This window comes from Penicillium waksmanii, assembly GCF_028829765.1.
Source record: "Penicillium waksmanii strain IBT 27052 chromosome Unknown utg000010l:1.0-3698451.0:1.0-3701458.0, whole genome shotgun sequence".
Classification (NCBI taxonomy): Eukaryota; Fungi; Ascomycota; class Eurotiomycetes; order Eurotiales; family Aspergillaceae; genus Penicillium; species Penicillium waksmanii.
Window position 1 is genome coordinate 3,010,242 of NW_026643256.1, and position 27,177 is coordinate 3,037,418.

The 27,177-nt window shown below is 49.3% G+C and overlaps 11 protein-coding genes across 11 annotated transcripts; 7 read left to right on the plus strand and 4 right to left on the minus strand.

Annotated features, from left to right (window-relative positions):
- Positions 1–1,304: 1,304 nt before the first annotated feature.
- Positions 1,305–2,819, minus strand: aspA (uncharacterized protein; the record flags this gene model as incomplete). Its single annotated transcript, XM_057272297.1, has 7 exons — positions 1,305–1,545; positions 1,600–1,784; positions 1,825–2,193; positions 2,275–2,366; positions 2,439–2,555; positions 2,628–2,703; positions 2,799–2,819. The coding sequence occupies 7 exons, from the start codon at positions 2,817–2,819 to the stop codon at positions 1,305–1,307; spliced, it is 1,101 nt and encodes a 366-aa protein (XP_057116485.1).
- An 814-nt stretch (positions 2,820–3,633) lies between these two features.
- Positions 3,634–5,060, plus strand: N7481_013079 (phosphatidylinositol-3,5-bisphosphate binding protein HSV2; the record flags this gene model as incomplete). The annotated part of the gene is made up of 5 exons (XM_057272298.1): positions 3,634–3,760; positions 3,822–3,860; positions 3,930–4,027; positions 4,111–4,467; positions 4,536–5,060. The coding sequence occupies 5 exons, from the start codon at positions 3,634–3,636 to the stop codon at positions 5,058–5,060; spliced, it is 1,146 nt and encodes a 381-aa protein (XP_057116486.1).
- Positions 5,061–5,250: 190 nt separating this feature from the next.
- On the minus strand, positions 5,251–6,208 carry N7481_013080 (IST3 family RNA-binding protein; the record flags this gene model as incomplete). Its single annotated transcript, XM_057272299.1, has 2 exons — positions 5,251–6,067; positions 6,153–6,208. The coding sequence occupies 2 exons, from the start codon at positions 6,206–6,208 to the stop codon at positions 5,251–5,253; spliced, it is 873 nt and encodes a 290-aa protein (XP_057116487.1).
- A 457-nt stretch (positions 6,209–6,665) lies between these two features.
- Positions 6,666–8,561, plus strand: N7481_013081 (dynein family protein; the record flags this gene model as incomplete). Its single annotated transcript, XM_057272300.1, has 5 exons — positions 6,666–6,837; positions 6,944–7,491; positions 7,562–7,655; positions 7,720–8,333; positions 8,415–8,561. The coding sequence occupies 5 exons, from the start codon at positions 6,666–6,668 to the stop codon at positions 8,559–8,561; spliced, it is 1,575 nt and encodes a 524-aa protein (XP_057116488.1).
- A 1,981-nt stretch (positions 8,562–10,542) lies between these two features.
- N7481_013082 (DUF1769 domain-containing protein) lies at positions 10,543–11,590 on the plus strand (the record flags this gene model as incomplete). Its single annotated transcript, XM_057272301.1, has 4 exons — positions 10,543–10,705; positions 10,794–11,096; positions 11,149–11,385; positions 11,466–11,590. 4 exons carry the CDS (start codon positions 10,543–10,545, stop codon positions 11,588–11,590), a joined length of 828 nt encoding a protein of 275 aa, XP_057116489.1.
- Positions 11,591–11,939: 349 nt separating this feature from the next.
- On the minus strand, positions 11,940–13,702 carry N7481_013083 (spermidine synthase; the record flags this gene model as incomplete). Its single annotated transcript, XM_057272302.1, has 3 exons — positions 11,940–12,344; positions 12,401–12,707; positions 12,765–13,702. 3 exons carry the CDS (start codon positions 13,700–13,702, stop codon positions 11,940–11,942), a joined length of 1,650 nt encoding a protein of 549 aa, XP_057116490.1.
- Positions 13,703–14,044: 342 nt separating this feature from the next.
- N7481_013084 (uncharacterized protein) lies at positions 14,045–14,747 on the plus strand (the record flags this gene model as incomplete). The annotated part of the gene is made up of 2 exons (XM_057272303.1): positions 14,045–14,207; positions 14,293–14,747. 2 exons carry the CDS (start codon positions 14,045–14,047, stop codon positions 14,745–14,747), a joined length of 618 nt encoding a protein of 205 aa, XP_057116491.1.
- Positions 14,748–15,349: 602 nt separating this feature from the next.
- Positions 15,350–19,044, minus strand: N7481_013085 (uncharacterized protein; the record flags this gene model as incomplete). The annotated part of the gene is made up of 5 exons (XM_057272304.1): positions 15,350–15,465; positions 15,525–15,804; positions 15,865–16,911; positions 17,122–17,343; positions 18,295–19,044. 5 exons carry the CDS (start codon positions 19,042–19,044, stop codon positions 15,350–15,352), a joined length of 2,415 nt encoding a protein of 804 aa, XP_057116492.1.
- A 746-nt stretch (positions 19,045–19,790) lies between these two features.
- On the plus strand, positions 19,791–20,339 carry N7481_013086 (uncharacterized protein; the record flags this gene model as incomplete). Its single annotated transcript, XM_057272305.1, has 2 exons — positions 19,791–19,804; positions 20,129–20,339. The coding sequence occupies 2 exons, from the start codon at positions 19,791–19,793 to the stop codon at positions 20,337–20,339; spliced, it is 225 nt and encodes a 74-aa protein (XP_057116493.1).
- Positions 20,340–23,291: 2,952 nt separating this feature from the next.
- On the plus strand, positions 23,292–26,097 carry N7481_013087 (ubiquitin-associated-like domain-containing protein; the record flags this gene model as incomplete). Its single annotated transcript, XM_057272306.1, has 7 exons — positions 23,292–23,393; positions 23,438–23,506; positions 23,573–23,606; positions 23,662–23,808; positions 23,868–25,118; positions 25,169–25,623; positions 25,690–26,097. The coding sequence occupies 7 exons, from the start codon at positions 23,292–23,294 to the stop codon at positions 26,095–26,097; spliced, it is 2,466 nt and encodes an 821-aa protein (XP_057116494.1).
- A 263-nt stretch (positions 26,098–26,360) lies between these two features.
- On the plus strand, positions 26,361–27,144 carry N7481_013088 (putative nuclear distribution protein RO10; the record flags this gene model as incomplete). The annotated part of the gene is made up of 2 exons (XM_057272307.1): positions 26,361–26,592; positions 26,735–27,144. The coding sequence occupies 2 exons, from the start codon at positions 26,361–26,363 to the stop codon at positions 27,142–27,144; spliced, it is 642 nt and encodes a 213-aa protein (XP_057116495.1).
- Positions 27,145–27,177: the final 33 nt, after the last annotated feature.

The window sequence follows — 27,177 nt, forward strand, 5'->3', positions numbered from 1 at the left end:
CCCAACATTGATTTTGCCTTCCCCCTCCTTTCCCCTCCGCATGGCCTGCGAATGTATTGACCATGTCTTGTTTTTTCCCCCCTTAGCTTTTTCCTTTAACCATTTTTTCTCTTTCTTTCCTGTACTGTTGAAATTTTTGAGGTATTCCATTACTTCCAATGCTATTGATGCGGAATGCTGTGCTTTGGACCGGTAGATCATCTGTGGTAGCTTGAAGATATCAAACACAATACATAATATGGATTTTGATTTCTAAAGCTGCAGTGGTGTGTCATGTTGGGGTGCATGCATGCATCGTACTAGTACCTACTATATATTGGATGTATCTATAGGGGCAGGAGTACCCACAGGCTTGCTACTAGTAGTGAGTAATAGCAAGCCCCGGGCTCGTGGCTACTACTCCTTTTTCTCTATCATATCCATGGATGTGACCAATCGAGCCGTGAAATTTAAAGGAGACTACGTACGGATACAGTATATGCACCTATGCAATACAGAAAGCCAAAGAATAGAGCAGATCCACGTGTCCAGAACAGAGCGAGACCAAAATACTTTTTCTTCCTCATTGAGCTATAGAACTTGAACTTGGTGGGAAGACCACGGGGGGGAAGGGGAGGCGGGGGATAAGTTGGACTTGGAGCCAAGAGCAACAAAAAGATACAAAAGAGGAGAAGAGGGAATCTTGGCTGCACTGCGGGACTTTGAACAAGGTGACACGGGGCAAAATAACGAGATTTCCTAGGACGGGTGGGGGTTGGTGTTAGACAGTATGCAGAATGATTAGTCCCCGGGTAAAGCGAACAAGGAAATGAGCAAGGAAGATGGAATGATCGTGCTTGTCTCTGTCCCAATCAAATACCACGTTGAAATGCGCAGCCTGGGAAGGTGGAAGATGTGGTGATTGTCCATGGCTTTGACCACTGAACGGCAGAGACAAGTGGGGAAATGGATCGCGAGGTCAAACAGCAAGATCATCACCGAGACATCTGTATAGTCTTTGTCTCTCCACTTGGAGAACGGAGAACATGAAGGAGTGGTTGTGCCCATCGTCGAAGCCGGAGCGTTGCATTCTATGTTGGGAATTTGTCCATCTCTCCACAGAGACACCAGAAACAAAGATAAGGAGAGCAAAAGAAGAAGCGAAAAAGAAAATAAAAAAAAGCTATTAACGTGAATAAACAGTCAATATTATCCCCATAAACAGAAACCAACTTCGTGCCACGAAGTCCATGATATTGGCACAAACGGTATCACATTGCGAACCGGCGCCCCGCTGAATGAGCCGCATTTTCGACGGGGTATATCTAAGCCTCTCCTCCAGGGGCCTCGCTGACATTGCTCTGGCTGGCCTCGCGTGCCATGCGAGCCTCGATCTCTCTGAGCTGGCTCTCGCGAGCCAGCAGCTCCTGCCGCTTCTCGGCAATCTCGCGCTGCACCTTGAGTTCGATCTCGCGCAGCTTCTCCTCCTCGCGGCGGAGTTGCTCCTCCTTGAGGCGGACGGACTGAGAGGCGAGGTCCTCGGGGTTCATGCTGGAGTCGCCACCTCTGTTTGTATTTGTTAGCGCGGGTTCATATACTGATATGTGAGTGGGTACGTACGGGGTAGCACCGTCCACGCTCTTGCTGAGCTTCTCGGTACGGTAGTTCTCGTAGAGGAAGTCGTGGGTGATCTCCTTGAGATCGGCAAGATGGCTGTGGAGCAGGGCACTGCGAATAGCGAGGAAGTCGGAGTGTCGGGGGTTCTCAACCTCGACCACGCCCCATGGGGTACTGGCGAGCGCGCACTTTCTTGTTATCGATCTCAACAAAGTCCTCGGAGCCAACAATGGCAAAGGGCATCAGTCCACGGAGCTCAGCATTCTCCTCAACGGTGTCCTCATCGTCCTCCTCAACATCGTAGGGGAAGTTGTAGACGGGGATGCGGTAGTGCTCAATATCTTCCATGATCAATTTCTTGGACTCAGCCAATTCGGCGGGGGTGAGTGAGTCGGCCTTTCCAATGACGGGGATGACGTTGACACGCGGAGACAGGCGCTTCATAAGTTCAATATCGAGTTCACGGAGACCGTGACCGGTAGGTGTGATGAAATAGAGGAGTACGTGGACACGGTTGTCTCTGAAGCGGGGGTTACGCTTGATTCGGGACTCCTCAGCAAGGATATCATCATATTGGCGCTCGAGGTAGCCGACAATCTCGCCGAAGCTGTGAAATGGAGCGTTAGTAAGGAGACTACAATTAATTTCATCGGGCAGGGGTAACCCGGTTCAGGGGACATGCCTGGCCTCATTGTCAATCTGGTCACCGAAACCGGGGGTATCAACGATAGTCAGGGAGATGCGGGTTCCCTCCTCATCCAGCTCAAGCTCTGTGATGCCGGGATGGTTAGCATTTGAATGATGGGTCGGCGCGGGGGGGGAATTGAGTCGATTTGACTTACCGACGGTGGCCGGCTTGATGCGCACACCCTCCTCTTCGTGGGCGTGCTCTGGATCATCAGCGTCCTTGCCCTCTAGCACTTGCTTTCCGCAGAGGGTGTTGACAAAAGTTGTGCGTCCTAAGTAGAGTTGACGGTCAGCGAACAATTCGGGAGAGGACACTTTCGGGGGTAAAAGAGAGAGATTCGTACCGGTTCCGCTGGCACCGCAGACCATCACACAGAACTGAATACCCTTCTTGACATTCTTCTTGCGACGGATCTTCATCTGCCCACAATGGGGACATCAGTTAGCTTAGAGAACTTTTTTTCATGGTTGAAGTATGGGGCAAACATTCGGGAGGAAATAAAAGGGGAACATACCGCGTTGAGGGCCGACGACATGGTGGGCTGTGTGTAAAGACGAAAAACTCGAAGAGAGATTGGAAGGGAGGAGAATTCCAAAGCAAGGAACCAACGGAAAGAAAAGATGAAGATGAAACTCTCCTGAGGATCTCGAATGGAGAGAGTAGGGGGGGTTGAGGGCGGAGGAAAGACAGTTCCTCGTCGGTGTTTCCCCCTTTCCCTTTACGGGCCAATCACGGGACGTCCTGCTCCCCAGCTCTCCACGACCAGAAGTATTTCAGTTTATGATCAATTGAATTTCGATATGGTATTCGTTTTACGAGGGTAGTCTTTGCATATAATAGAAAACAATAATTTAAATTAAACTAGGATAAACATTGCATACCCCTTTTTATTCATTACTCTCTACCCTGAACTTCGTGACTACAGTATGGGAGGTGTTATCAGTTGTTGACTGGTCGTACCTGCCCTTTGCACTCAGGGGGGCGTGGTGGGTCGCTCTTGCCTCGACTCGACTCGATCAGATATTATGTCAGCATTCTGATTCTGCCTCCCTCAATACACCGCCTTCCTAAGAGGAAGAGAGGCGGTCCAAGCTCCCCATCGTCCCCTCCTCCGCCGTTGCTTATCGCCGATCCACGGGGAGAGCTTAGGGTATCCCCATGACCACATACCATATCGAAGGGTTTGCTCAACACCACTTCCACTCCCCACTCCTTCCAACTTTCATGCTCCTTTGATAGGAAGCAAGTGACTCTTTGTTGCCCTATTGGCAATACTTATATCTCCAAGGGCATTCCCACTTCTGATTAACCTCCCAGCGCGCATTGTACTCACGTCATGCGGCGCGATCATGAATACCCGCCAGGTTATCGATGAGTCCGTCGGACCCTACTCCCTGTCGGCGACTTTCAACAATGACAGCAGTTGCTTCTCAGTCGGCTTGGAAACCGGATTTTGCGGTATGCTATCCGCCGTTGGTTCCCAGTCTGTCTAAATTGGTGGGATAAAAGAAATCAGGCTAAGACGTGCTTCTACTAGTGTTCAATTCGAATCCATGTGAACTCAAGGTTTCTAGAGGTGAGTGAGCCTCTTTTTCTGTCTTGATACAACATCATATGCTCATACAATCCTGGATTCGTGCGCTAGACTTCAATGCAGGCATCGGTCTCGCGGAAATGCTTGGCCAATCCAACTATCTAGCCATCGTTGGTGGGGGACGAAACCCTAAATTCCCTCAAAATAAGGTATGTCCTTTGGTATCTTAATACCACCCTGCCTAAATCACTTCTAAAAGGGAATACACACTGATCAATAATCTCTTCCATAGCTGGTCATCTGGGATGATGCCAAACAGAAAGCCGCCATCACTCTCGAATTTCAAACCTCCGTCTTGGGAATCGGTCTCTCCAAGTCCAGAATTGTCGTCGCGCTGTTGAACAGCATCCATGTCTTTGCCTTTGCAACTGAACCGAAGAAACTCTCCTTCTACGAAACATGTGATAACCCACTGGGACTAGTTTGTCTGGGAGACAAGGTCCTGGCCTTCCCTGGCAAGTCCGCTGGACAAGTACGCCTGGTCGAATTGAAGACTGGGAATATCAGCATCATCCCGGCCCATAGCTCTCCCCTACGCGCGATGGCTCTCAGCCGGGATGGGGAGATGCTGGCTACGGCGAGCGAAGCAGTACGCACTCCGCATTTATTCTTTGCGTTGTTTCTCGCGCATTGTCAATGGAACTAACAGTCACTCAGGGAACTTTGATTCGCATATTTTCTACAGGAAACTGCACGAAATTGGAGGAACTGCGACGCGGTGTTGATCACGCGGTGATTTTCTCTATCTCATTCTCACCCTCCAACTCTTTACTCGCGGTCACATCCGACAAAGGCACCCTTCATGTCTTCGATATACGCCGCCCGCCTCGCTCTGGACACAGCAGTCAATCCCCGGCCCCTTTACCTGAAGAAACCACGAGCCATAAATGGGGGTTACTGGGCAAATTCCCCATGCTGCCGCGAGTGTTTTCGGATACGTACTCTTTTGCCAGTGCGCACTTTGCGATGGATGGTGGGGCCTCACAAGAGCAATCATCGGCCCGGTCTTCGCCATCTAGCGGTCGACCACGGAAAGGGGTCATTGGCTGGTTGGATGACAATACAATCCTGACAATTGGCTCCGGTCGGGAAGGGCGATGGGAAAAGTTTATGCTTCGTTTTGGCGATGACGGGGAGCGGACTTTCAACCGGGAGGGCTGGAAACGATACCTGGGTGGGTGAGGTCGAGATGCAGTTGTCTCGGGCCCATCGGAGGCCCTTTGTCGTTTGTAGATAGATATCAGGCTTCCTGTGTTCCAAAACAGCATGCCAAATGTTCTGAATTTTCATGAAAACTGTACACATAGCCAATGGTTGATCGAGTTCGTAGTGCGAGCTCAAACTTCGGTATATTTATTTATACGAGAGCTTTTCAGCGGCGACGGTCGTCTCTGTCCCGATCACTGCGGTGTTTGCGAGATGGTGGTGAGCGAGATCTCCCTGGGGTGCGATCCCTCTCTCGTCTCGACTTGTCCTTGTCGTCCCTTTCCGTAGACCGGCGGCGCGGCCTTCTCTCGCGATCTCGGTCTGACGAACGATGGCGCCGGTGCCGCTCGGGGGTACGAGAGCGATGGCGACGGGAATGTCTGCTTGAACGCTCCCTGCTGTCATCGCGACGTCGAGAAGACCTTTTCTTCTCGCTCTGATACCTTTCAATGGCGAGCGCAACTTCTTCCTTCTTTTCCTTAATAAGGAATTCTTTCATCGGGTCTTCCTCATCATGGTTTTGGATGAGATCCTGCAGTTCCTTCTCCTCCTTGAGCATTGGGCGCTGTTCTTCCTTTTCATCTCCATGGCCTATCCGTTTCCGCCGACTGGACCGATCCTCGTCATCTTTCTTGTTCTCATCGATCGCCGCATCGCCCATGAGTTTAGCGACATTGTCGCCTTCCTCATCGTCGTCGCGTTTCTTGTATCGTGTATGGTCGACTCGTAGCATGCGGCCCATGACGGTTGCTCCGCCCATGTTATCGACGGCCAGATCTGTGCTGCGCTGGTCTTCATATTTCAGGAAGGCGAATCCCCGACTTTTGCCCGTTTCCTTGTCGCGGACTAGATTGATGTTGACTGGTTCACCGTACTGAGAGAAGATTGTTACGATGTCGCCCTCTGACAGGTCAAATGGTAGTCCGCCGATGTAGATATACGCGGTGTCTCGGTAGTCTGCGTGCCATGACGCTTCCGGAGGTCTAGAGAAGATGCGCAGACCGGGTTAGCTTTGGATACCGTGGTTGGGGGAGAAAACGAAATATAGTAGAAGAAGCTGGTACATACACTGCATTTTCCAGCTCGAGCTTATTGAGCTTCTGGACCTCGCGAATGGAGTTCATGATGGTGGCGTAGAGGAGAAACCGAGTCGGAGAAGAGAAAGAAAGTTGAAGTTGGGTGAGGTCGCGAAGGGTTCCACCCGGAGCATCTGCGGAACCGTAAAATCGTCAATTGTTTACTCGACTCCGGAAACCCCTGCTCCCCACCCCATCCTCCGTGACGTCGTTTGGCCTGCGACCACTACTGAATACTTCACTAGATTGATTGGATAGGCCTTCTCGTCCCTTGTGCTTGTGACTTTGTGCGAGCGAAGCTGTCCTCTCCCTCTCCCACCTCCGTCCCGCTTTCTCCAGATTCCCCTGACCGCGCAGCGCGCGCCTGGACGACACTTCTTTCACTACCCCCCTCCGCCGCCGCCACTCGGATTTGGTACTTTCTTGCTGCCTTGCGCCATTCCTGTTCGACCTTCGCTCTACGCTGCTGGTGCTTGGGAAAGGGTACATGCCACCACCTTGACGCATGGTGGGACTAGAGCAGACAATGTCTTCCAGCCCGACTCGCGGATCTAAAGCACCTGGTGCCAACAGTCGGCCCACGAGTAAGGATGGCTCAAAGAAAAATATTTGGTCGTCGCTTCTAGACGGTGTCGCCAATGGAAAGCGCCTACCGGAGAAGAACCTGTTGATCTTAGGTTCGTGGCTGGCCCCTCTGGAATACTCCATGCTGGATACACTACCAGTCCCCGCTTGGTATTTGGCTTGTCAATCAAAACTGAGGTACTGACTGTTGAACTATAGGTGGCACTCCAGAAAGCCAGCGAGAATTCCTGGAGACTTTCTCCGCAGATACCTCCGCAGACCCCAGCTTAGTGAACGACAAACGGAAGGGGAAGACCCCTCCCATCGCCAACCAGTTTGCTCTGGGATATACATATCGCGATGTCCTTGACGCCGACCGAGAAGACACACTGGCCCGCGTCTCGGCGTACCTTTTGGCTGAACCCTCTCCGTCATTCGCACCTCTTATCAAACCCCTCTTGACTCCTCAATCCGTCCCGGAGACCCTGGTTGTTATCCTTTTGGACTGGTCGGACCCCTGGACCTGGGTCCGGCGGCTGAGAGAATGGGTTCGCCTCTTGCGCTCCGTGCTTGTCTCTCTTGACGATGACACAAAGCTCGTTATGGAGGAAACTATGACCGAGTGGCGCGATCGCAAGAGAGGTATGGATGCTAGCTCTGCCGCAACGGGCGGCTTGTCAAGTTCTGGTGGCCCGGTCACAATACCGCTGGGACCTGGCGAATGGGATGAAGGGCTGGGTATCCCAATGTGTGTCGTTTGCCAAGGAGTATGTGAACCCCATACGGAATCAAAACCTCCATTGGAGGTAGAATATGCTAACATGCAAGCTCGTATAGGCGGACAAGATCGAAAAGCTGGAAAAGGACCACGGCTGGCACGAAGAGCAATTCGACTTCATCCTGCAATTTATGCGTACTCTCCTGCTGAAACGTGAGCTTCCCCGAGGCTATTTATTATCAAACTTTCAACTCGTCGCGATTCTGACCTTTCCCAGATGGCGCATCGCTCATTTATACCACACCTTTCCTTGCCAACTCTCTCCAAAGCTTGATTCATTCCTCGCTTGGTATACACTCTCTTCTGAAACGACAGTCATTAAAACACAACGTAATCGACCGGGACAAGATTCTGGTACCGGCCAACTGGGACTCCTGGGGTAAGATTCGGATTATCCGCGAAGGATTTGATATGGAAGGTGCATCAACCGCCTGGTCCATCGAGATTCAAGATGCCCCCGAGCCGCTTGACCAACCGGCAGCTCCGCAAGACGAGAACGCAGAGGCCGACGACGGCACGAGTGCGGTGACGGTCTTCGAACAGACCATCCAAGACCCTAAGAGGGACATGACGATCGCCCACTCCAGCACCACCAATGGCACAAAGGTTGAAGTCGAGACTTCCGACACGCAAGGATTCCTTACGAAGCAGGTCGAGGTTCTCGAACAGCTCAAGGCAGACGATGAGAAAGACCGCTCAACTCAGGAAACCCCTCAGCTGGAGATGTCTCCCATGGATGACCAGGGCAAGGTCAACGAGCATATCGGTCCGGTCCAGTTCAATATGGGCGGTATCCAGGTAGATGCGGATGACATGCTGAAAAAGCTTCGCGTAAGTACATGCCATGCCATCCATTCCATCCCAATCATGTATGGAAAACCCCTTTTCTAACACAACCTACCATGACCGCAGGACCGCGAAGCCAACCGGACTCAAAGAAAGGAAGGTCCTCCCGCAACCCCAGGCGACGAGAAAGCACATAACCAAGCATTGGCAAACTTCTTCGCGGGTCTCGTCAAGAAGCCCAGCAGCAGTCCTCGTGGCAGCCCATCTGCTTGATTTACCAATCTTCTTCTTCTTCTTCTTCTTCTTCTTCTTCTTCTTCTTCTTCTTCTTCTTCTTCTTCTTCTTCTTCTTCTTCTTCTTCTTTCGTTTCCCTCTCTTTCCCTCTCTCTCTCTCTCTCTCTCTCTATCCATACACTACTTCCTCTACTTGGGCTGTATTTTACTATTTTCATGAGCGTACATATTGTGGAGGGGGGGCGGTCTTATAATGGACCTGGTTTCTGATATAGGAAGTGGATTGAATGTGCAGGGCTGTGCATAGTTGTTTTCCTCCCCCGGGGATTCCGTGGACCTTTGCGGCGGGGTGCTAGATAATGATACCAATATGAGTCGTTTTTCTCCATATTTGTTTGATCCCGAGCTCGGGTTGATGTGACGGTGATATTTTTTTATCTAGAAAATTGTGAATGTAGTATACCTACTTTCCAAGGTTGATACTTTTACTTCAACAGCACTTGTGCACCTGGCATACCCTAAGAGGATGTGTCCGGTCGGGAACACGCTCTTTCAAAGCCGAACTCAGCCACTGTCTTCTACTCGTCAGTTGAAAGGCAATATTCGCATTCGCATTCGCGTTCGCATTCGTTTTGAGATCTTAACATGGTCACATGACCTTATTCCAGTCCTCTCGAGGATTTCCCTTCGTTTCCTCCGAGTCAGATACTAACACACCGTCTTCGCATGGAAGAACCCTATCGTCGACACCGTATCACTCGGGAGCAACGCTCTTCCAAAAGCTGGCTAACCTTCCATGAGTTGAAAGCAATATTCGGAACGAGTATGAATACATCCGTTCCAAAGTTTCAGGTCCCATGGGACTACCTTATTCTCAATCCAGCCTCTGTGACCCACAATGGCTATGCTGCAGGTCAAAATAAGCCTTCCGCAGTTTGCCCCATATGATCAGGTGGATCTTATCTGCCTGTTTCCACCACTCAAAGCCCCATATCCTTTTTCCAATTCCATCCTAGCAGCCATGCGAAACATACTGTTCGGTTGGCCAGGGCTCAGCAACGAATCCCTGTGGTCAAATGTGGTATTCAAGGCCAGGCATCGCTTTGAAATCAATGCCAGAATCCTCATTATCGCGGACAAGCTCGGATACCGAATCAGCCCTGGGGCAACTTACAGGATATGAGAATGGCAAGTTGGCCTCCCAATTTTCTTACCTGGTCGAAATGCTGAAGTTTATCAAGCTCGGATATCTCCACCTTCCTTACTCCTAATAGTTGGGTCGTGCTGAGTAGAGCTCGTCAATTAATTCAGTAAAATTTGTTTTCTCAGAGAAATTAGCGAAAGATCCTGTGCTTTGGCTTTCAAATCGCTGATCATCAAGTAATCCGCTTCGCCGTACATGCACGTATTGAAATAGGATGAATAACAATCAGCCAAGGGTGTCGACAATCCGCTCTGCGACACCACATTATTCGCTTGGGTCGTTTTCTAGAGGTACGTGAATGCTGGCCTTTCGCTCTTCGGTGATCCATCCGCAGCCCGACCATGAATTCTTCTGAGGCAGGCAGATCCAAAGATAACAAGAAGGTTCGTTATATTTTGCCGGAACTGGAATATGGGTTTTGACCACGTTAAAAATTCTCAACCCAAATGCCCAGGTGCGAATGCGAATGCGAATAATGCCTCTCGGCTTGGGTTGGGCCGGGTTCGGGAAGAGCGTGGCAGTGTACGCGAGGGATATACTTAGTAGTAGTCATGACCTTAGGCGCCATTTGACGTAATGTACTATCCAAGCACAGTACAATAAGTGCTGTTGAGATCAAAGTAATTATACTAGGTAACAGCTATTTCCCATATAAAAATATAGCAACACCCCCCTTCTGTCAACTGGTAGACTCATCTTGTCTCTGAAATACTCCATACATACTAGCTACGCTATTTGTCTCAACATCATTATCCTTACCATCATACCGGCCCAAATACGCCAAGCAGCAACACCAAACCTAAATAACCTTGAAATATGACAAGAGACAACAGCAATAGATATCGATTGCAGGTGACGGCAGGGCCTGAATATGATCCAGCATGTCATACTATTGTCCCTGTCAATCAGCAGGAGACTGTGACCTTTGAGAACGACCGGGCTTTCGTAAGCCTTTGTGTGAAGGTTCAGAATTATAGAGGTAAGTATCTATTATATTTTTCTTTTACTCCTACGATGGAGTACGCCAAGAGATCCATGACTAAGTTTATTATCCATCAACTGCATAGGTTACCCCGAAGGCTCTCCTAACACAAACGACTATTTTTCCTATCCTCTTCATAAGAATCAAAAATACTCCATCGCCTTCTCCTTCCAACCCAAAAAGGCCATTTCAGGCGATAGCCTAATCTTCGGCAATGATTTTGACAATCCAATCCGAGACCGTTTGCCTCCCGGGCTTAACACCGCTCTACGCATCGTAAGATGGATAATTGACCCAGGTGTTTATGGTGACGCATATGCCGATAGGCCATATCTATATGGTCCTGCACTTTCTAGTTTGAATTGCCTACGGATATGCGGAAAACCAGGTGCGTTCAAAACCGTCTATCATGAGAAGAACAGAAATAGGAATTTTTATAGCGAAAACTAAAGACTACCAATTAGGATCAAAAAATTGGCGAAAGGAGCTACACACTGAATTGATCGAGGAAGGTGGTGAGGCCGAAGGAGAAGTGTCCAGACGGGAATTGAACATTCCAGATCGGGCAGTTCAGAGGAGAAAACATTTCCTCCTAAGGGAAAACCGCCAGGATTTCTGGTTCGAACCTGGCATCGTTTATAAAGCAGACTTCGGAAACGGGTATATTGACTTTGAAAGTACGCCTTTTTCCATGAACTTCCCAACTTTCCGTTGCATCTTTAACGAATAAGATCAGATTTCTCCCTAAACCTCCCAGGTTTCACCATACCAGTCATACAATACGTTAATGACAAAACCCACAAGCTGAGATATGTATTGAAGGATAGGGACAGTGGAGAAGTTATTTTCGCACTCGTTTTCAAGCTGATCTTTGAGGGGTAAAGGGTGTAACGAATCTGGCTGTTACCTTGGTATCTTGTTGCCTGGTTGCATTGATCGGATGGGATCAATCCCGGCACCTACCTGTACCTAGTTCCTAGTATTCCCAAGTTGAGCCATTTAACATACCTATTCTTTGAAGTACACAAGCTACCCAGGCGAGGAAAGGTTTCGCGGATCGTGGAATTATATAAAAACAGCATTGGGACATCATTTATACTAATAATACAGGAAACATCACATTGACTGCATGCGAGCGAACCTTGGAAATATTCTATGAAATGACCGGCGAAATGCTCAAAGCAGACTAACAACAAGAACATGGAACGGTAAACTTCCCATCGAGACCGAATCACCAGTTCTCCCACACAGAATCAGGCATCACCTTCCGCATAATCGCCCAATGCTCCAGCGCACCACGGTCCTGATACTTATACAATCTCCCAACCTCATCATCAAGGAGAATCGATTTCCCATCCTTGGGAATAGTAGAGAATAGAGCAGGGCTCATCTCGTGCGTCGGAACAAGGTAGCTCTCGCGTGAGCGGCTGCGCAGGAAGTCTGCGGGCACGGCATCGCGGAATTCGACAGGGGTCTTGGAGCTTTTCTTGCAGAAGAGGACCATGTTGGTGAAGTCGGGGTTTTCGCTATCACGTTCGGCTGGATGCTCGCGGAAGATGCGGCAGGAGGGGAAGGCAGCAAGGATAGTGCGGACAACGAGGCCGGTTGGGTAGAGGTTGAGATCGCCGGCGTAATTCTTGAGTATGTGTTAGCTATTTTCATTTTTTTAATTACGGTGATGATCAGCCTTACGATAGCAATAGCGCCGTCTTCCTTGAGAAGGGACTTGAGGTTCTCCAAGAACTGGATGGTGAAGAGTTCCGCGGGCTCGGCACCGCCGGTGAAGACGTCGTGAACGATGTAGTCATACTGGGGGTGAGGAATCGTCTTTTGCTGGCGCGCGACGAACTTGGTTGCGTCCTCGATGGCTACATTGTGCTTGTCTTGGAGGTTGAAGTATTTGCTGGCGAACTTGTGGACGACAGGGTCAAGTTCCACGATAGTAGTATCGATGCCATGCTTCATCAAAGCAGCCGGGGTGGTACCAATTCCAAGACCACTATTTTGAAGATGGTTAGCCTATCAACTTTCTGCACGCTGTCCACAGTGCTCTTACATAACAAGTGCCTTGCTGTTAGCATCTACACGAGGGGTACCGTGATCAGGCTCAACTAGACGAACGGCCTCGAGCATGGCAAAGACGGCATAGATAGGGTCCTCGACTTCGGGGTTGTATCCAGAGACGGACTTAGTCCATTGACCTCCGAGGAGACTGTGGTCGCAACGCATGACACGGAAGCCATCGTTCTGGTTCTCCAGGACGGAGATGTATCCAGTGTATGATTCTTGACGCTCGAGGAGCTTATATCCCTCGTGGCGGATGGCATTGTTGACGCCGCTGATTCCACCCAGGTGAACATCCGAAGACAATGAGAAAAGAACTGACGGGATGGCCAGAAGAAGCATCTTGGACGGGATAACAGCTGCGTAAAGAGCCGCAATAATAAATTGCAGGCCAGCACGGGTAAATAGAACCGTGAAACCAATGGCAGAGGATAGAATAGCCTTAGCGATATGCTCGCTGGCGGAGTAGATGGCGTATGTGGCCAACAGAGGCACATGCTCGACCACCAGATCTCCCTGAGCTTCAAGGTGCAGGGCATATTGGATTTGCTTGCCGGCAATGGCCACAGTCAACGTAACCATAGGCAGGTAACCAAAAAGTTCAGTGATGATTGGGCCCGTCGGGTTGCCCAGCTTGGAGCTCTGCTGCATCAGGAAATACTGCAGAGTTGGGGTCCAGAAAGCCAGCACAGGAAGCATGTAGGCAGCGACACGACCGAATCGTTTCATAATGTGATCTTTGATGAACCATCCGGCAATACCAAAGACTCCGACGGCATAGCTGTGGAAGATGTGCGACGGCAGAGCGCCATAGACGGGCGACAGCACCAACAGCATCACCGGCGAGTAGAAGGCAGCCAGGAACAGCAATGCCACACCGGAGCCCAGCCGGGGCAGGTCGGCTTGTTGAATGAATTGTTCAATAGACATGATTTCCAAGCTATCGATCAGAGCTTGCCACTTTCAACGGCGAGTGACCAGTTTCCAGGTAGCTCAAGGGTGCATCTGCAAGATGTTGTATCAGCAAGACTCCACCTCAAGACAGCGAGGGGAAGGTTTTCCAATTTCAATCTTTCGGTTACTTGAAATCACAGACAACTTACACGTTCAGACTGACAGCATCTCTCAAACACAAGCCAGAGAAAAAAAGAAATCGCGGAGTGGCAGAAACGACGTCCTTTTGCCGCCGTCTTCCGCGTTCCCAACTCTCCTCCTCCTTTCCCCACAACCTCTCAACATCGTGCGACTCAACCTGAAACAAAGGAGACGAAGATGCCACTTTTCCCTATGGACACCGGATTCGAGTCCAGCGCGGGCGCGGGCGCAGATGCAGAGGTGCCCGATGAGAAACAACGCTCCGTCCAGATCAAGAACCGTCGCAAGCGGTATCTGGACCAGCACCCCGAGTACTTCTCGGCGGAGCTCGAGCTAGCCGGTCCGCTCGCTCTTTGAATACGTGATACAGCGGAGACGAAGAATATAAATCAAGCTAACTACTGAAAAACTTTCATCCATTCTAGACCCATTACTATACGACCGCCTCATCCGCCGATTCCAAACACCGCAGGAAAGAGAAGCGCAGGGCCGCGCGAAGGGATTCTCGGGCGTCTTAGAGGCAGATCTATTGCGCTCGGAGGCCAAGGTCGATGCGCTGGCGCACCCGGATCCTAACGCGATGCTGAGCTACACTCGTGGTCCGGATGGAGAGATTCTGGCCGAGGACCGTGATGATATCCCCGCCAGCAGGGAGGAAGGGGAGAAGTCATGGCAGTGGGAGATGGGGTTGCGGTTTATGAGAGGCGATGATCCGGACTTTGATTACAAGGCTGTAGACGAGAATGAGGAATACGATGATCTGTCCGAGGAGCTGGACAAATACTTCGAAGATGAGGAGCCGGAATGGGTGGTTGACGATACTCGTGGTGAGGATGCTAGAGAGAAGCTTCAGGGCGAGACAGGCGTTCAAGATTTCTGAGCCGAGTGAGTATATAAATCGTGGGAATCCACAACAAATATTCCACCATGACACTTGCTCGAGCGATTACGCGTGACGCCCGCCCGAAGACCTGAGAGAGCATCCGGGTGATAAACTGTCTAGCATCCGCGAGGGTGCATATTCAAACCCGCTGGGCTCCAGCTCATGGGTCTCGACGGCTATGAGAGCTTGTAGCGGCAAGCTACTTGGTCTGGCCGCGTTGCCATGCACCACTTCTGTTCTTCAAGACCCGGTTCCGCATTCTGCGTCTTTCGCCTTTCATTTCGTGACATTGGATAAGACCCGGAAAACGAATTCTCTCCTATCTGCGATCGATTGCAACCCCTGCTCCTTCCCTAAAGAGTCAAACCAGCTTCAAACCAGCTAAGGCTGCCCCGCTTCTTGAGCACAAGAGCTTTTACGATTTCCGACACCAGCATCTCCGTGCAAAAAGCACTCATGTCCATACTTCATGAAGACTCTACAAATGTGGGAATCTGCCTGATAGTTACACCTGCATATATTCATGTTGCCATCATTGATGATTCTATGCTATGCAGTATGTTTGATATTTGATAATCTATCATACCGAGAAAAATATCTCAAGCGCCAGCAATCAGCTTGATCGCCTGTTCCTTGAGCTTGAACTTCTGAATCTTTCCACTTGCCGTCTTCGGGAATGTTTCCGTGGGATCCAGAAAGAATACGTATTTAGGAGCTGTAGATCAACTTGAATATCAGTAATGTCCGAAATTACGTTCGAAAAAGAGTACGTACCAAGATGGTTGCTCAAATGCTCACGCACCCACTGCTGTATCTCCTCGGCAGTAACCATCTTAGAGCCTTGATCTCGGGCGGATATGAAGCTGGCGACAACCTCGCCATATCGCTCATCCGGTACACCGACAACAGAGACATCAATAACACCAGGGTGGGCCAAGAGACAATTCTCGATTTCAAGGGGATGTATGTTCTCTCCGCCTCGGATAATCAAATCCTTGATGCGGCCTGTTATAGAAACATATCCATCCTCAGAGATAGATGCCTCGTCTCCAGTCTATTATAGGGACGTTAGATCTCGCGCGATTTTGAGAATGCAAGAACACTGGCAACTTACATGCATCCACATCTTCCCAGTAGCATCTGCAATCATAACCTCTGCAGTCTTTACAGGGTCGCCCCAATACTCCTTCATGAGAAGGTAGCCACTAACCGCCAGCTCCCCACGGGTTCCAATTGGAAGGGTTTGTGTTTTGTCTACCGGGTCCACGATTTTAGCCTCAACATGTGGCATCAGTCTTCCAACGGTACTGATTCTCTTTGATATAGGATCGTCGGTGGCTGTCATTGCAGAGACAGGACTTGTCTCTGTCATTCCATAACAAATTGTCAGTTCGGTCAAGTTCAATACTTTATGAAGCTTTTTCATCAGTTCTGCGGGGATACTGCTCCCAGCCGCGATTCCAGTTCGCAATTGCTGAAAGCCATCCCCGGAAACCTCACCCGAGGCAATGAGACCAAGCTCCTCGAGGAACATCGTGGGCACCCCGTAAAGTGCCGTACATTTCTCTTCTTGCACTGCTTGCAATGCAGCACGAGCATTGAACGACTCGCTTGGGAATACAATGGAAGATCCGTGAGTTGCTGTCGCCATATACCCCAAGATAGAACCAAAGCAATGGAACATTGGTGGAGGGCAGCAGACAATGTCGTTCGGAGTAAGTAGCATACGATCACCGATTTGGGAACCGTTATTTAGAATAGAGTGGTGACTGAGGCAAGCCGCCTTTGGCATTGCGGTAGTTCCAGATGTGAATTGAATGTTGACAATATCTTGCGGGGAGAGGTTTTGCCCCGGCAATGGTCGGCAGTCTCCCGGTAATTGGGACATGACGGAGGAAAAGGGCGTTAGGCTTTTATATGACGATATATCTACTCGGCCGGAGGAGTTGTTGACCAGAATTATTCTCTCAAGAGAAGGAATGAGTGCGGACTGTAGTTTCGAGCTGAAAAGGTCTTCGACCATAAGCTCGAGAAGTTTGACGTTACTGCGAGGGTCTTTGCGAGGTAGGTTCGATTCGGCGCTGATGATCAGGTGGCTCGCCTCAAGGTGGCTCAGGGCAGAGACGACTTGCGTGGCATTAAAGGACGGATTGAGTGGTACCTACGGCCGTGTCAGGAGAGAAAAGGCTCATGGCGAGTCATCTTGGGAGTATCTTACCAGAATGGCGCCCAGCTTGAACAGCGCATATGTTGCCTGCGTTCCGTGAGCTTCTCCCCTCATTCAACCCTGCAGATTCTGGCCACATACAACGGAATATTCCATAGAATTTCCTAGCATAACACCCACTCTTTCGCCCCTCCTCACACCCACCGATTCTAATCCCCGAGCAAATGCATTGCTTCTGGCGTCAAGGGAGGCATACGTGACGCGATCGTTCTGGTGCTTCGAAACGACGCTTGAAGAGACAGTTAGTCTGGTTGACCAAAACGTCCATTGTTTTGATGGGGGCAAGAATGCTGACGCTGTTCGATCTCCATGTTCGGCCACTATTTTCGCGAAGTGGTCGCCAACGGTCAACTCAATCAAGGGCGGCTAGGAAGGAACGGCGGTGTCAGAGGGACGGGGATCTTCCATCTCATTTGGTGAGAAATCGAGCGGGATCTTCAGCAGAGAGACTTACATCCAATGGGCCACGCACATAGCTCTCGGTCAGCAGAGTTCGTCGATGCAAATGAACGGACTGCAGCTGTCGCACAAAGCGGAGACCTCCGAAGATCCCTCTTGAAACACGCATACTAGTAGCCTTCCAGGTTCCGATGGTATAAGTCACTGCAGATTCATAACATGGCTGAACAAAGTATAATGGGGGGGTTCTCGAGGGTTGAATATTGACCAGGAAGGGTTCCAGAGAAGAGAAAGTTAGTTCGGTGGGTGCCTCGAAGGAAGCTTCCCCGCACGAGTTGGAAATTGCGGGGTTGTTGACAAGTCCGAGGCTCTTTGGTTCTTTTGGTTCCTGGCGCCGTGTCACGTTCAACTTCACTTGGTCTACATTTACTTACTAGGACTTGGTATGAGCTTGCAGCTTATGATTTGTCTTATAGGTTATCTATGGTATGTATTTGGAAATCAATCACTAAAAACATTCCCACCTCTAGGATGAGAAACGCATCCCACTGCACCACAATTGCACTCTCGCCCGAGCCAATATCGCGGACCGTAAGTAATTGTCACCTCATCAAACACGGATATATTCTGATGTGTGATAAATCCGAGGAAAGCTTGGTCTCCCGCCACAGCCGGAACGGGCCTTGCGTTATACTGGTCGCAATGGTGGTTGGAATATCGAGTCCAACTACCCAGGCGCGTGGGGTCCACAATCAGTTCATTATAGCATTTGTAGGATGGTGTGCCATCCTTATCTCGTATCTGGACTGTCCATACCATACTCCATATATCACCCTCTCTTGGTGCCGGCTGTACCACCCCGTTGAACTCACCTAGACACATCCCCTTCGGGAAGTTGATCAATGCCCGGGTTCCCACCCCCTTGCCAGCATACTCTCGGAGTTCAATGAAGTCTGCTGGCACAAACATGGGTTTGCACTTGCAGGTGTTTTTCCGACAGAGAAAACATTCTCTAAAGTTCTCATTGCGTTTGCTTGCAACTGCAGTCTCATTGGGGAAGGAAGGATGGAGGAAATTTCCATGCATATTGGGTTGGAGTTCACCGTCTTCTGTCCATGGGAATACTGGCTGGCGGAGGCCACCATCCTCAGTCTGCACTATATGATGCGGGTGCCCTGTTGCTAGGTTAATATCAGGTGTCAATGCCTCTTGAAGTCCAGGCCACGGATCTCCCGCATAAGGAAGAAGGGGACCACGCCAATCCAAGTCGCGACTACGAGCAAAGGTCTCGATGCTGCGCTTCTCCTGAGAGATCAATGCAAGGATACTATCCCAGTCTGTACTATTCACGCTCTGTATTGCATTTCGGAATGCTTTCGAGTGTGCACAAATGGCAAATATTTTCCATTGAAGACGGTCAAGAGCGATATACATTCTGCCTGTACGGTTCTGTTGATCAAGGGACAGTTGGTGTCCGACCTGTGCAAAAGCTTCTGCAATGAAATTGGATGTGCATGCATTCATATTCTCGTACATTGTCCAGTCAATTTGCTCCGGCTTACCTTGAACAATCTTGGGGAAATAGCACGCATCTCTGAGATCATAGTAGATTGCGCTCATGACCTCGAGGGAAAGCACGCGTACTGGCGTTCGCAAAACTGTAACCATGATGTTTTCTGATGCTGATAAAATAAATATATATGTGGATTAGTCGTCTGTGAGTTGCTTGTCGTGAACACCGCTGTGATACTCTGAAGTACTAGTTAGTACTATCTAGGGGACTTGGTCTTTTATATAGTACAAGCTCTCTACCTCGAGCGAAATGAGGCTCACAACACTTAACTAACTCCTACACTAGTAGTAGTACTAGACATGGACAATGGCATTAGTGTGATAAAGACTGCAAAAACCATCATCGATGCTATTTTTGGGGCTTTGTTGATGTCAACCATTGTCCAGGACTCGATAAAACGGGCATACCATGATATGCAAGGGAAACTCACAATATAACACAGAGAACAAAGAGTAATTAAAATGCATTGTCGGGTATCAACAAAGTGCCTGTGATATCAGTCAATCAATCAACTGACTTTCTAATCGAGCAAGCTTGAACAAAGGGCACCAAGTTGACCCAGGACTATTTCACGGTATAGCGATGACAAGTTTCACGAAGGAGGCTCTGAGGCCCCTTCAGTTGGCATCAACCGCGGCTGTGGGCGTTCGGAGCCCGCGGGTCCCGGCGCAGAAAAATTGAAGAATACAAATGATACATCACAGTAGTAGGAGTTATTTAATTATTAATTATCAGCTATTTCCAGTAGGTTATCACCCGGAACTTTTCCTATCACCTGCTTGGTTCGTATTTATTTCAATCTTGATCTATCGTGAAGGATACGGTTGATGTGCAAGACGTTATGTTGCTGGTTAGGTAGGACTGGGATCTTGATTAGGAAGTAACTAGCTAGAAACTTGTAACTAGTCCTTATTGTATAGGTATGAGGATTATCCTATTTCCTGGACTCTACAATATCACAGTTGAGCCTTGGGTTTCTTGCTTTTCAGCAGTTCTTTCAGCTATCTCCGTAGAATCTTACCACTAGGACTTTTCGGGATCTGATCCAGCATATATATCCCACTACCTAGCCGCTTGTGGTTGCGATCTTCGGATTTAGCAAGAGTGAGTCTAACCTAGGACAGCACTGACCTCCTAGTTTTGGGCTTGAGCACTTAGCACCACAAATCCAACCAGCAGCTCGGTGGCCACGACCTTCAGGCTGCCTCCTCCTCCCGATCTCCCCGGGGATCGCCGGGTGCTTCGAGCGCCCGACCTCGCAGGAAACGGGCTAGGTGCTGAAGCCGGTGCCGGTGCTGCTGCTGATGTCAACCCCGAAGCCGATGGCCAAGGAGAGTTGCCCCGACTGCGCAGCAAGACCGTCAAACAGGAGAAGCGGAAGGACCGATAAATGTAAGTTTAATCGTAGACTGCTCATAGACTGCTTGATAGAAATCCTTGAGGAGAGTAAATAGATGCCTCGAGGTCCTATATTACCACCATTTGTACTGCCCAGACGGAGAACCCTTGAATTTGCCACTTTCTATACGTTCTTGATAATCCCAGAATGACTCCCGATGGTTGCTGACGTTTCACTTTCTAGGAATTGGATACTCCGACTTTTTTTTTTCCTTTTCTTTTTCTATTTCTTTCTCAAAGTCTGGACTTCGGTCCTACCTTTCGTAAATATATTTTATTCTTTGTTTTTGTTTTTTTTTTTTTGTTTTTATCCAAAGCAAGCCTGTACTACATGTATATTTACTCTATATTTATTAATTAATCTTGACGTGGCAAGATTGCGGTCACTCTGGGTCCATTTCTTCTCGTATCTTGGTAGCCAATACTGATTTTGTACTCCGAGTCGGGGTGAGTATGTTGGAGAATGAAGATAGACTCCAGGGCTCAACGAGAGACATAAAGGTGACTAGAGGTAGTGAATAGATTGTGCTGAAGAAGAAGACAAAGTGATGCTATGAAATCATAAAAGGCATAAGATTCTGAATGCCCGAGAAATGTCTGCCTCATCAACACCGAATTTTTTGGGTGATAGAAAGCTTTACTAGGATCTAGGGCACTTAATTAGTTCAGTAGTGATAGTACTGAATAATTCTAAGCGAAGGTTTTGCGATCTAGGTTACTGCTATCTCAATACAGATTCGTTTATTGTTGTGGTACAAGAACGAATTCAAACCATAGCATTCATAGCATTCAGAGCATAGCAACTTAAAGTCCGCCCCCTCTTAAACCTCACTTCCCGCACAGAAGCAACATGTACTAATCAGATTTTCTTTCCAGATATCCTAGCTATCATTCAGGCTCAAACCCCAAATAGCAGCAAGACAAACTCGGCGTCGATATGGATCCTCCTGAAGGTTGATAATACCAGACTTATTATCGAATGTGAATCGAGCCGCATAATACATTTTGCCTACACTATTCGGTTCAGAACTACGAGATTCCAAACAGCATCCACATTTCAGGGTGCAATGTCCAGCGCCTAGCACCCCCGCTGAACTATTCGCACGTTGATAATCAAGACAACATCCACAATCACGACCACAGCATCCTCCCCTAGCCTTGCAGTCTTCAACAAGATCTGGGTGCATATACCAAAAATGATTAGATCTCCATAACTCAAAGGCCCGTCCTAATGGCCCGGAAGTACCCATCATCCAACCACGGGTCCACCACCAGCCTCGTGTCTGCAACCAATTATCTTGGCAGAGTCTGCTCATTTCATCTTCAAAAGAAGGACTGTGTGTATTTGAATTCATATCTCCCTTCTCCTTTTGGCGTAAAACAATCTCCGTTTGACAATTCTTCCGTAGCTCGTCTTCGTAGTATAGAAGATCAAAAAGGGCATCATCGGACTTGGAGTTGATCTCTTTTTGGTAAAGATTGTATCGGAACACTTGAAGAGACCTGACACACCCTTCTCGCTCTAGACGTGCCTCTTCTGGTGTTTTGTCCCCGGCAAAGATAGCATGTTGGGGCCCGAAACATCGTCGCTCTCTTCAGAGCTGGGCAAGGTAGACGTGCTGTCCCAAGAGGACATAGTAACGCAAGGATTTCGGGTTTACAATAGAGAGATTTGAAATTTCAAGACTCTCATTTTTCCATCGATGAACACGGATAGTTTGTAGAATTGAAAGAAAAAGCGAAATGAGGAGGTGTCAGTTACGGAAACCGACAAATAGTTCGATCAACGCCTCATGATGATGCCGCGCAAATAGCGAGAACTCTATTTGAACAGTATTGCAACCTAACTAGTACTAGCAGTACAGTGAACCCCGGATTGAGAAGGAACTCCAAAAGTGACAATATTTCCCTGGGATCTTCGGCATCTGCGCCGTTCCGGTTTTAAAGATGACTATCATCATTCTTACCTTTACGTCGGATGTCCCGTTAGTCTGAGTGTCTACCATAATCCTTTAATCTATATTAAGCCAGACCCAGTTTCTTTTTCCTTCCAACCAAGCTTGGTTTGGCATCAGGGCTAAGGATTATACTTTTAATGGTGGGCCAAACATAACACTGGCTGAAAAACTCAAAGAATTTCTCCTATCTAAAGTGAGTACCCACCAAATAGTTCAGTATATAACACACTAAACCTGTCGAGAAAGAGAATCCTGCTAAGTAGCCTTTATTACCCTTTCAATCCATTCTAGGTTAGCGAAGCCAGAAATAGGAAAGACACCTTAAGAAACTCAAGCTCAGTAGACCATCAAAAAAGATTCCACTAAAACACTATTATAGGGCTAAGTGCCAATTTTAGCATAGGCTGGGTATAGGCTAGGTGCTCAATAAAGACCTCTGATCAGTCTCTTAAGTAATCACAGAGCAATCACTGATCACTCAGAGATGCTCAGAGCCTTACTAAATAACCACGTAACCTACTCTGAGCTGGTCAGTAAGTCTGATTCTAAGCACCCTCATTAAAGCGGCGGCACCTAGAATAGGAAAGCCCCACATTGCATAGGAAATATATTACTGTAGTGACCTAGGTATAGGGCTCCATGATAATGGAGGAGAGAGTGTTGAAACGGGAAAAAGGGGGTATTAAATTATGTAGCCGCGAAGAATCAATAGCTACAACTCTTAATCTCTTTAATTCCACAGGAAATAATTATAAAAAAGAAGGGATCAAATTATGTTTGGAGACGAGCGTCCGCCTGAAAGCCGCGGAGATCTTGACCAAAGAGGAAGCGGTGGGGCTTGGCGTCATGTGGTGGGGAAACAAGCTTGCGGATGCGACAACTTGCTCCCCACGCGTTTTGTTTCCTAGACTTTCGCTTCGGATCGGGCATGTTCGACCTTTAATCGCCTTCTTGAACTCGGCACAGACGCCCAAATTCTCGCCAACATGGCTTCTGATCCGCCGGAAGACGCCATTGCCAACTTCGTCAGCTTTACGAGCACCACCCGCGATCAAGCTATCAACTTCTTGAAGGTGAAAGATGCCTTGGTATTCTCCTGCCAGCCCAAAGGCTAACATTTTCAATATGACAGGCCAATAATCTCGACTCGCAAAAGGCTATCAATGCCTATTTCGAAGACCCGACAGGTCCCCATCCACAGGTGATAACTCGGAGCGCACGAGGGCTAGGCTAGGGACTGGACGCTGATTAGCCTTTGCTATGACAGAACACCGGCTTCTACAACGACAACAATAGTCCAGGTACATCTCCTCGTCTTTGTAATCGGCTCTTCATGGAACTAAAACCCCTCTCCAGGTTTCGGATACGGCCAGCAAGACCATGGTCCCCGAGTGCCAGCCACGGCTCCTCCCACTCGTCCCTCATCTCGAACGAACATGATCGATGCCTCGCAACCTCCGGATTATGAGAAAGCCACAACAGAACCTTCGCAGGGAAATACCGGTTCGGAGACCTCTTTTAGAAGTCATAACACGAATCATGCTGATAGTCTCGTTCTATAGGCAATGCAGGCTCGGACCAGAAGATGAGCTTGGCTCAGCGCGAAGAACGAGAACTACAACAAGCGGTGGCGATGTCCCTTAACCAGGGAATGTCAAAACAGGAGACTGGAGTTACAACGAGCAAAGAAGCGCACTTTGGTAAAGCGACGCGCGACGAATATGATACAAATTCATGGGCGATGACGTTATTCAATACGACCTCCGAAGAAGTCGTCTTGAGCCCGGACCCCGAGGACCGCAAGAGAATAGCAGGCGAACCGGCTTTCATCCGACCCTCTAACAACAACCTATACCTGGGAGGATTCCTCACCATCCTCCATGAGATCCCACTTGCAAGAGAGGCACTCATGCTTCGTAACAAGGTTCTCTTTGACTATGGACAGGAATCGCAAGAGTGGTGGAACGGCCAGCCAATCAATCTGCCCAAGATTGTGACCATCAACGAGGGCGACAATGCGGACAATGACTGGGATGATATAATTTATGAGACCCAGCGACTGATGGCCTTTCTTGATTCTACAAATCGGTCGTTCGGCAGCAGTGACGCCCTTGCCAGCCTTAGACATCTTCACGATTACTCTTCCGATTCAGAAGAGGCCATCACGAGGTTTTTGGAAACCTGGAATCGTGCAGCACTCAGAGCGGAACCTGAAAATCCACTATCAATGATCTTTCAGTCTAAGGCTTATAAGCGAACACCGTTTGATGATCCAGTAGATGAGGATGATCCCATCTCCCGAGAGCTTTTTATCTTCGAACCACAGGTCGAGCAGGATCACGGCCAAACTCTTTACGATGTTTTGGATACTGCGATCTGGAGCGATAGACCTGGAGAGAATATGGACGACGTTTGGCTTGAACATCTGGGCGAGCTTCTCATCATGAAATTGGACTCCTACGAGAATGCCAAGTCAGTGGATGTCAAGGTCCCGGCTGTATTTTATCCCGACCGCTACATGAGCAACTGTCGAGAGCTTGCGCTGGATTTCCGTACTAAAAGACGCGCGGTTATGGAAGAGATCCAAGAGCTAGAGAAGCTAATGGCTCAATTTACTGCTCCACGAACTGCCGTGGGCACGCTCACAGTGAAGGAAATACTCGAGAAAGCCGCGCAGGCAGTGCCTGTGGTTCTCTCAGAGAATTCGGCCCGGAGTGACGACTCGATGACCCCCGAAGTGAAGGCCGAAAAGGCATCGCGAATCACGCGTGACTTGCAAGAAATTGCCCATAAGGTCGAGGCCAAATTAAAAGGTACCTTCCCACATGCACAGAAGACGAGCTATGGTGGCTGACATCTCCAGATCTGGAATCCAAGAAACAGAAAGCATTGGAGACTATGCGCGCCTATTCCAAAACACTCACTGAACCCAGCGACTCTCCCAGCGAGCCACCTACACACAAGTATACTCTCCGTGGCGTCTGTACTGAGCCACATGTCACATATGTCCTGAGAAGTGATCGAGCAAACGACCCCAATGATCTGATGGAGTTAGATAACCAGAGTGACGCTCAAGATCAATGGTGGCGGATTAGCTATTCTGCGGAGGATGGGAAGACCCGCCAGGCCGAGAAACGAAATGCCCAGGGCAACCAGTCGGCCTCCCAACATGGCGATGTCATTGGCTATACGGCACGCAAAGTGCGAGAGATTGAAGTTCTCCGCGCTGCACGCGAAGAATGGAGAACGGTACTGCTGGTATATGCAAGTGATAATGCTATGAATGCGAAGGTTGAACCAGCACCAAGGCAACTTCAGGTGAGTTCATGGTGCTCTTGATGGGTGTGTGTATGTGTGTCCCAGACTAATCTTATCACAAAATAGGGCTTCGTGAGGAAAGACAACGAGGCATTCGCCACAGAATGCGAAGAAAGCACTGCCAATGCCCAAGATGCCCAGATGACTGATTCTTCAGGGAAGAATAATAGCACAAGTACCCAGTATGCTTCGTCACAAGAGCGAGAGAAAGAGCAAGGCAAAGAGCAAGACAAAAACCAACCCATCAACGTCTTTGACTACGAAGTTTCCGATTTCGACAGTGAACGCGGATCGGGAAAGGAGAAGACGATGCAGGAAAAGGAGATGCAGGAGAAGCCGCGGGCCAGTCTTCTTGGAAATAGCGCCAACTCGAGCAATCAAGCGAAGGTCTCTCAGGCGCTGGATGATGACTCGGAGTGGAACGTGGACGAAGACGAGGAGATGGTCGACCACGTGGAAACCGCGAAATCTTAAATAGCGGCTGTATGAGTGATGAATCAATGAACACTAGATCTAAGCGGCCAGCTCAAATGCGATCCGTGAGAAATTAGAGAAACGGACAATGTGCCCGGAATTATTGTAGTTATCACTGCTGTGTAGTTCCTTCAGTGTCGACAGTCCCCACATCCTAGGATGCACCGACCTCCACCGCCCAAGTCGCCGTACATCAACAAATCCACCCGCAACAGCACAAAGCTCAAGCTCCAATCCCATCACCTGCCCCTCACAAAGCCAAAATGACAGTCGAAAGCGACACCGTGGCCGGCGCCACAATCGAACTCCTGGAAGCACGCCTTCGTCGACTCTCCTATCTCCTAACCGGTAGCTCAGACTGGATAGGAGTCCCGAACACACCGTCAAAGCCAACCACACACGACGAAACAATCTCCCGACGCCTCGCCCGACTGGAAAAAGAACTAGAGAAACTAAGCAAATCCGTGCCCGCCGTCCGGGACATCATCCAACTCCGTTTGTGGTCCCATGCCTCTTCCTCTTCCTCTTTCTTCCTCCGCCCTACCGCCGCAATCCTTACCCCAACCCCAACCCCACGCGCACGCTCAATGGCTTCACAACCCCTGCAGGACCAAACAAAAGCTAACCCACCCAACAGAAGACCAAAACAAAACCCTCTTCCACCCAGAACCCACCACAGAAACAATCCCGGAAGGCCTAACCCCACAAACCCTAACCTCAATCATCCTCTCCTACGCCAGCGCCTTCCCCGAAACCTCCTCACGTCTAACATCACTAAACGACCTCCCGATCCCCGACGCGCAGAGCTCGGCCGCGCTAATCGAGCTCCAGCCCGCTCTCGACCGCGCTGCGGGAAAACAGGCTGAGCAGGCGGCGGCTATTTCGGAATTGAGGGTTCGCACGGCGCGGGTGCTGCAGCGGTGGTATGAGGTTGGGCTTGTTGGAAGTGGGGAGGCTTGGGCTGAGTGGGAGGGACGGCTTGAGGGGGTTGAGAGGGAGGTGCGTAGGAGGGAGGTTTTTAGGGAGAGGAGGGAGAATGAGATTTGATTTTGAGGTTTTGGTATACTTGTATTGGTATGC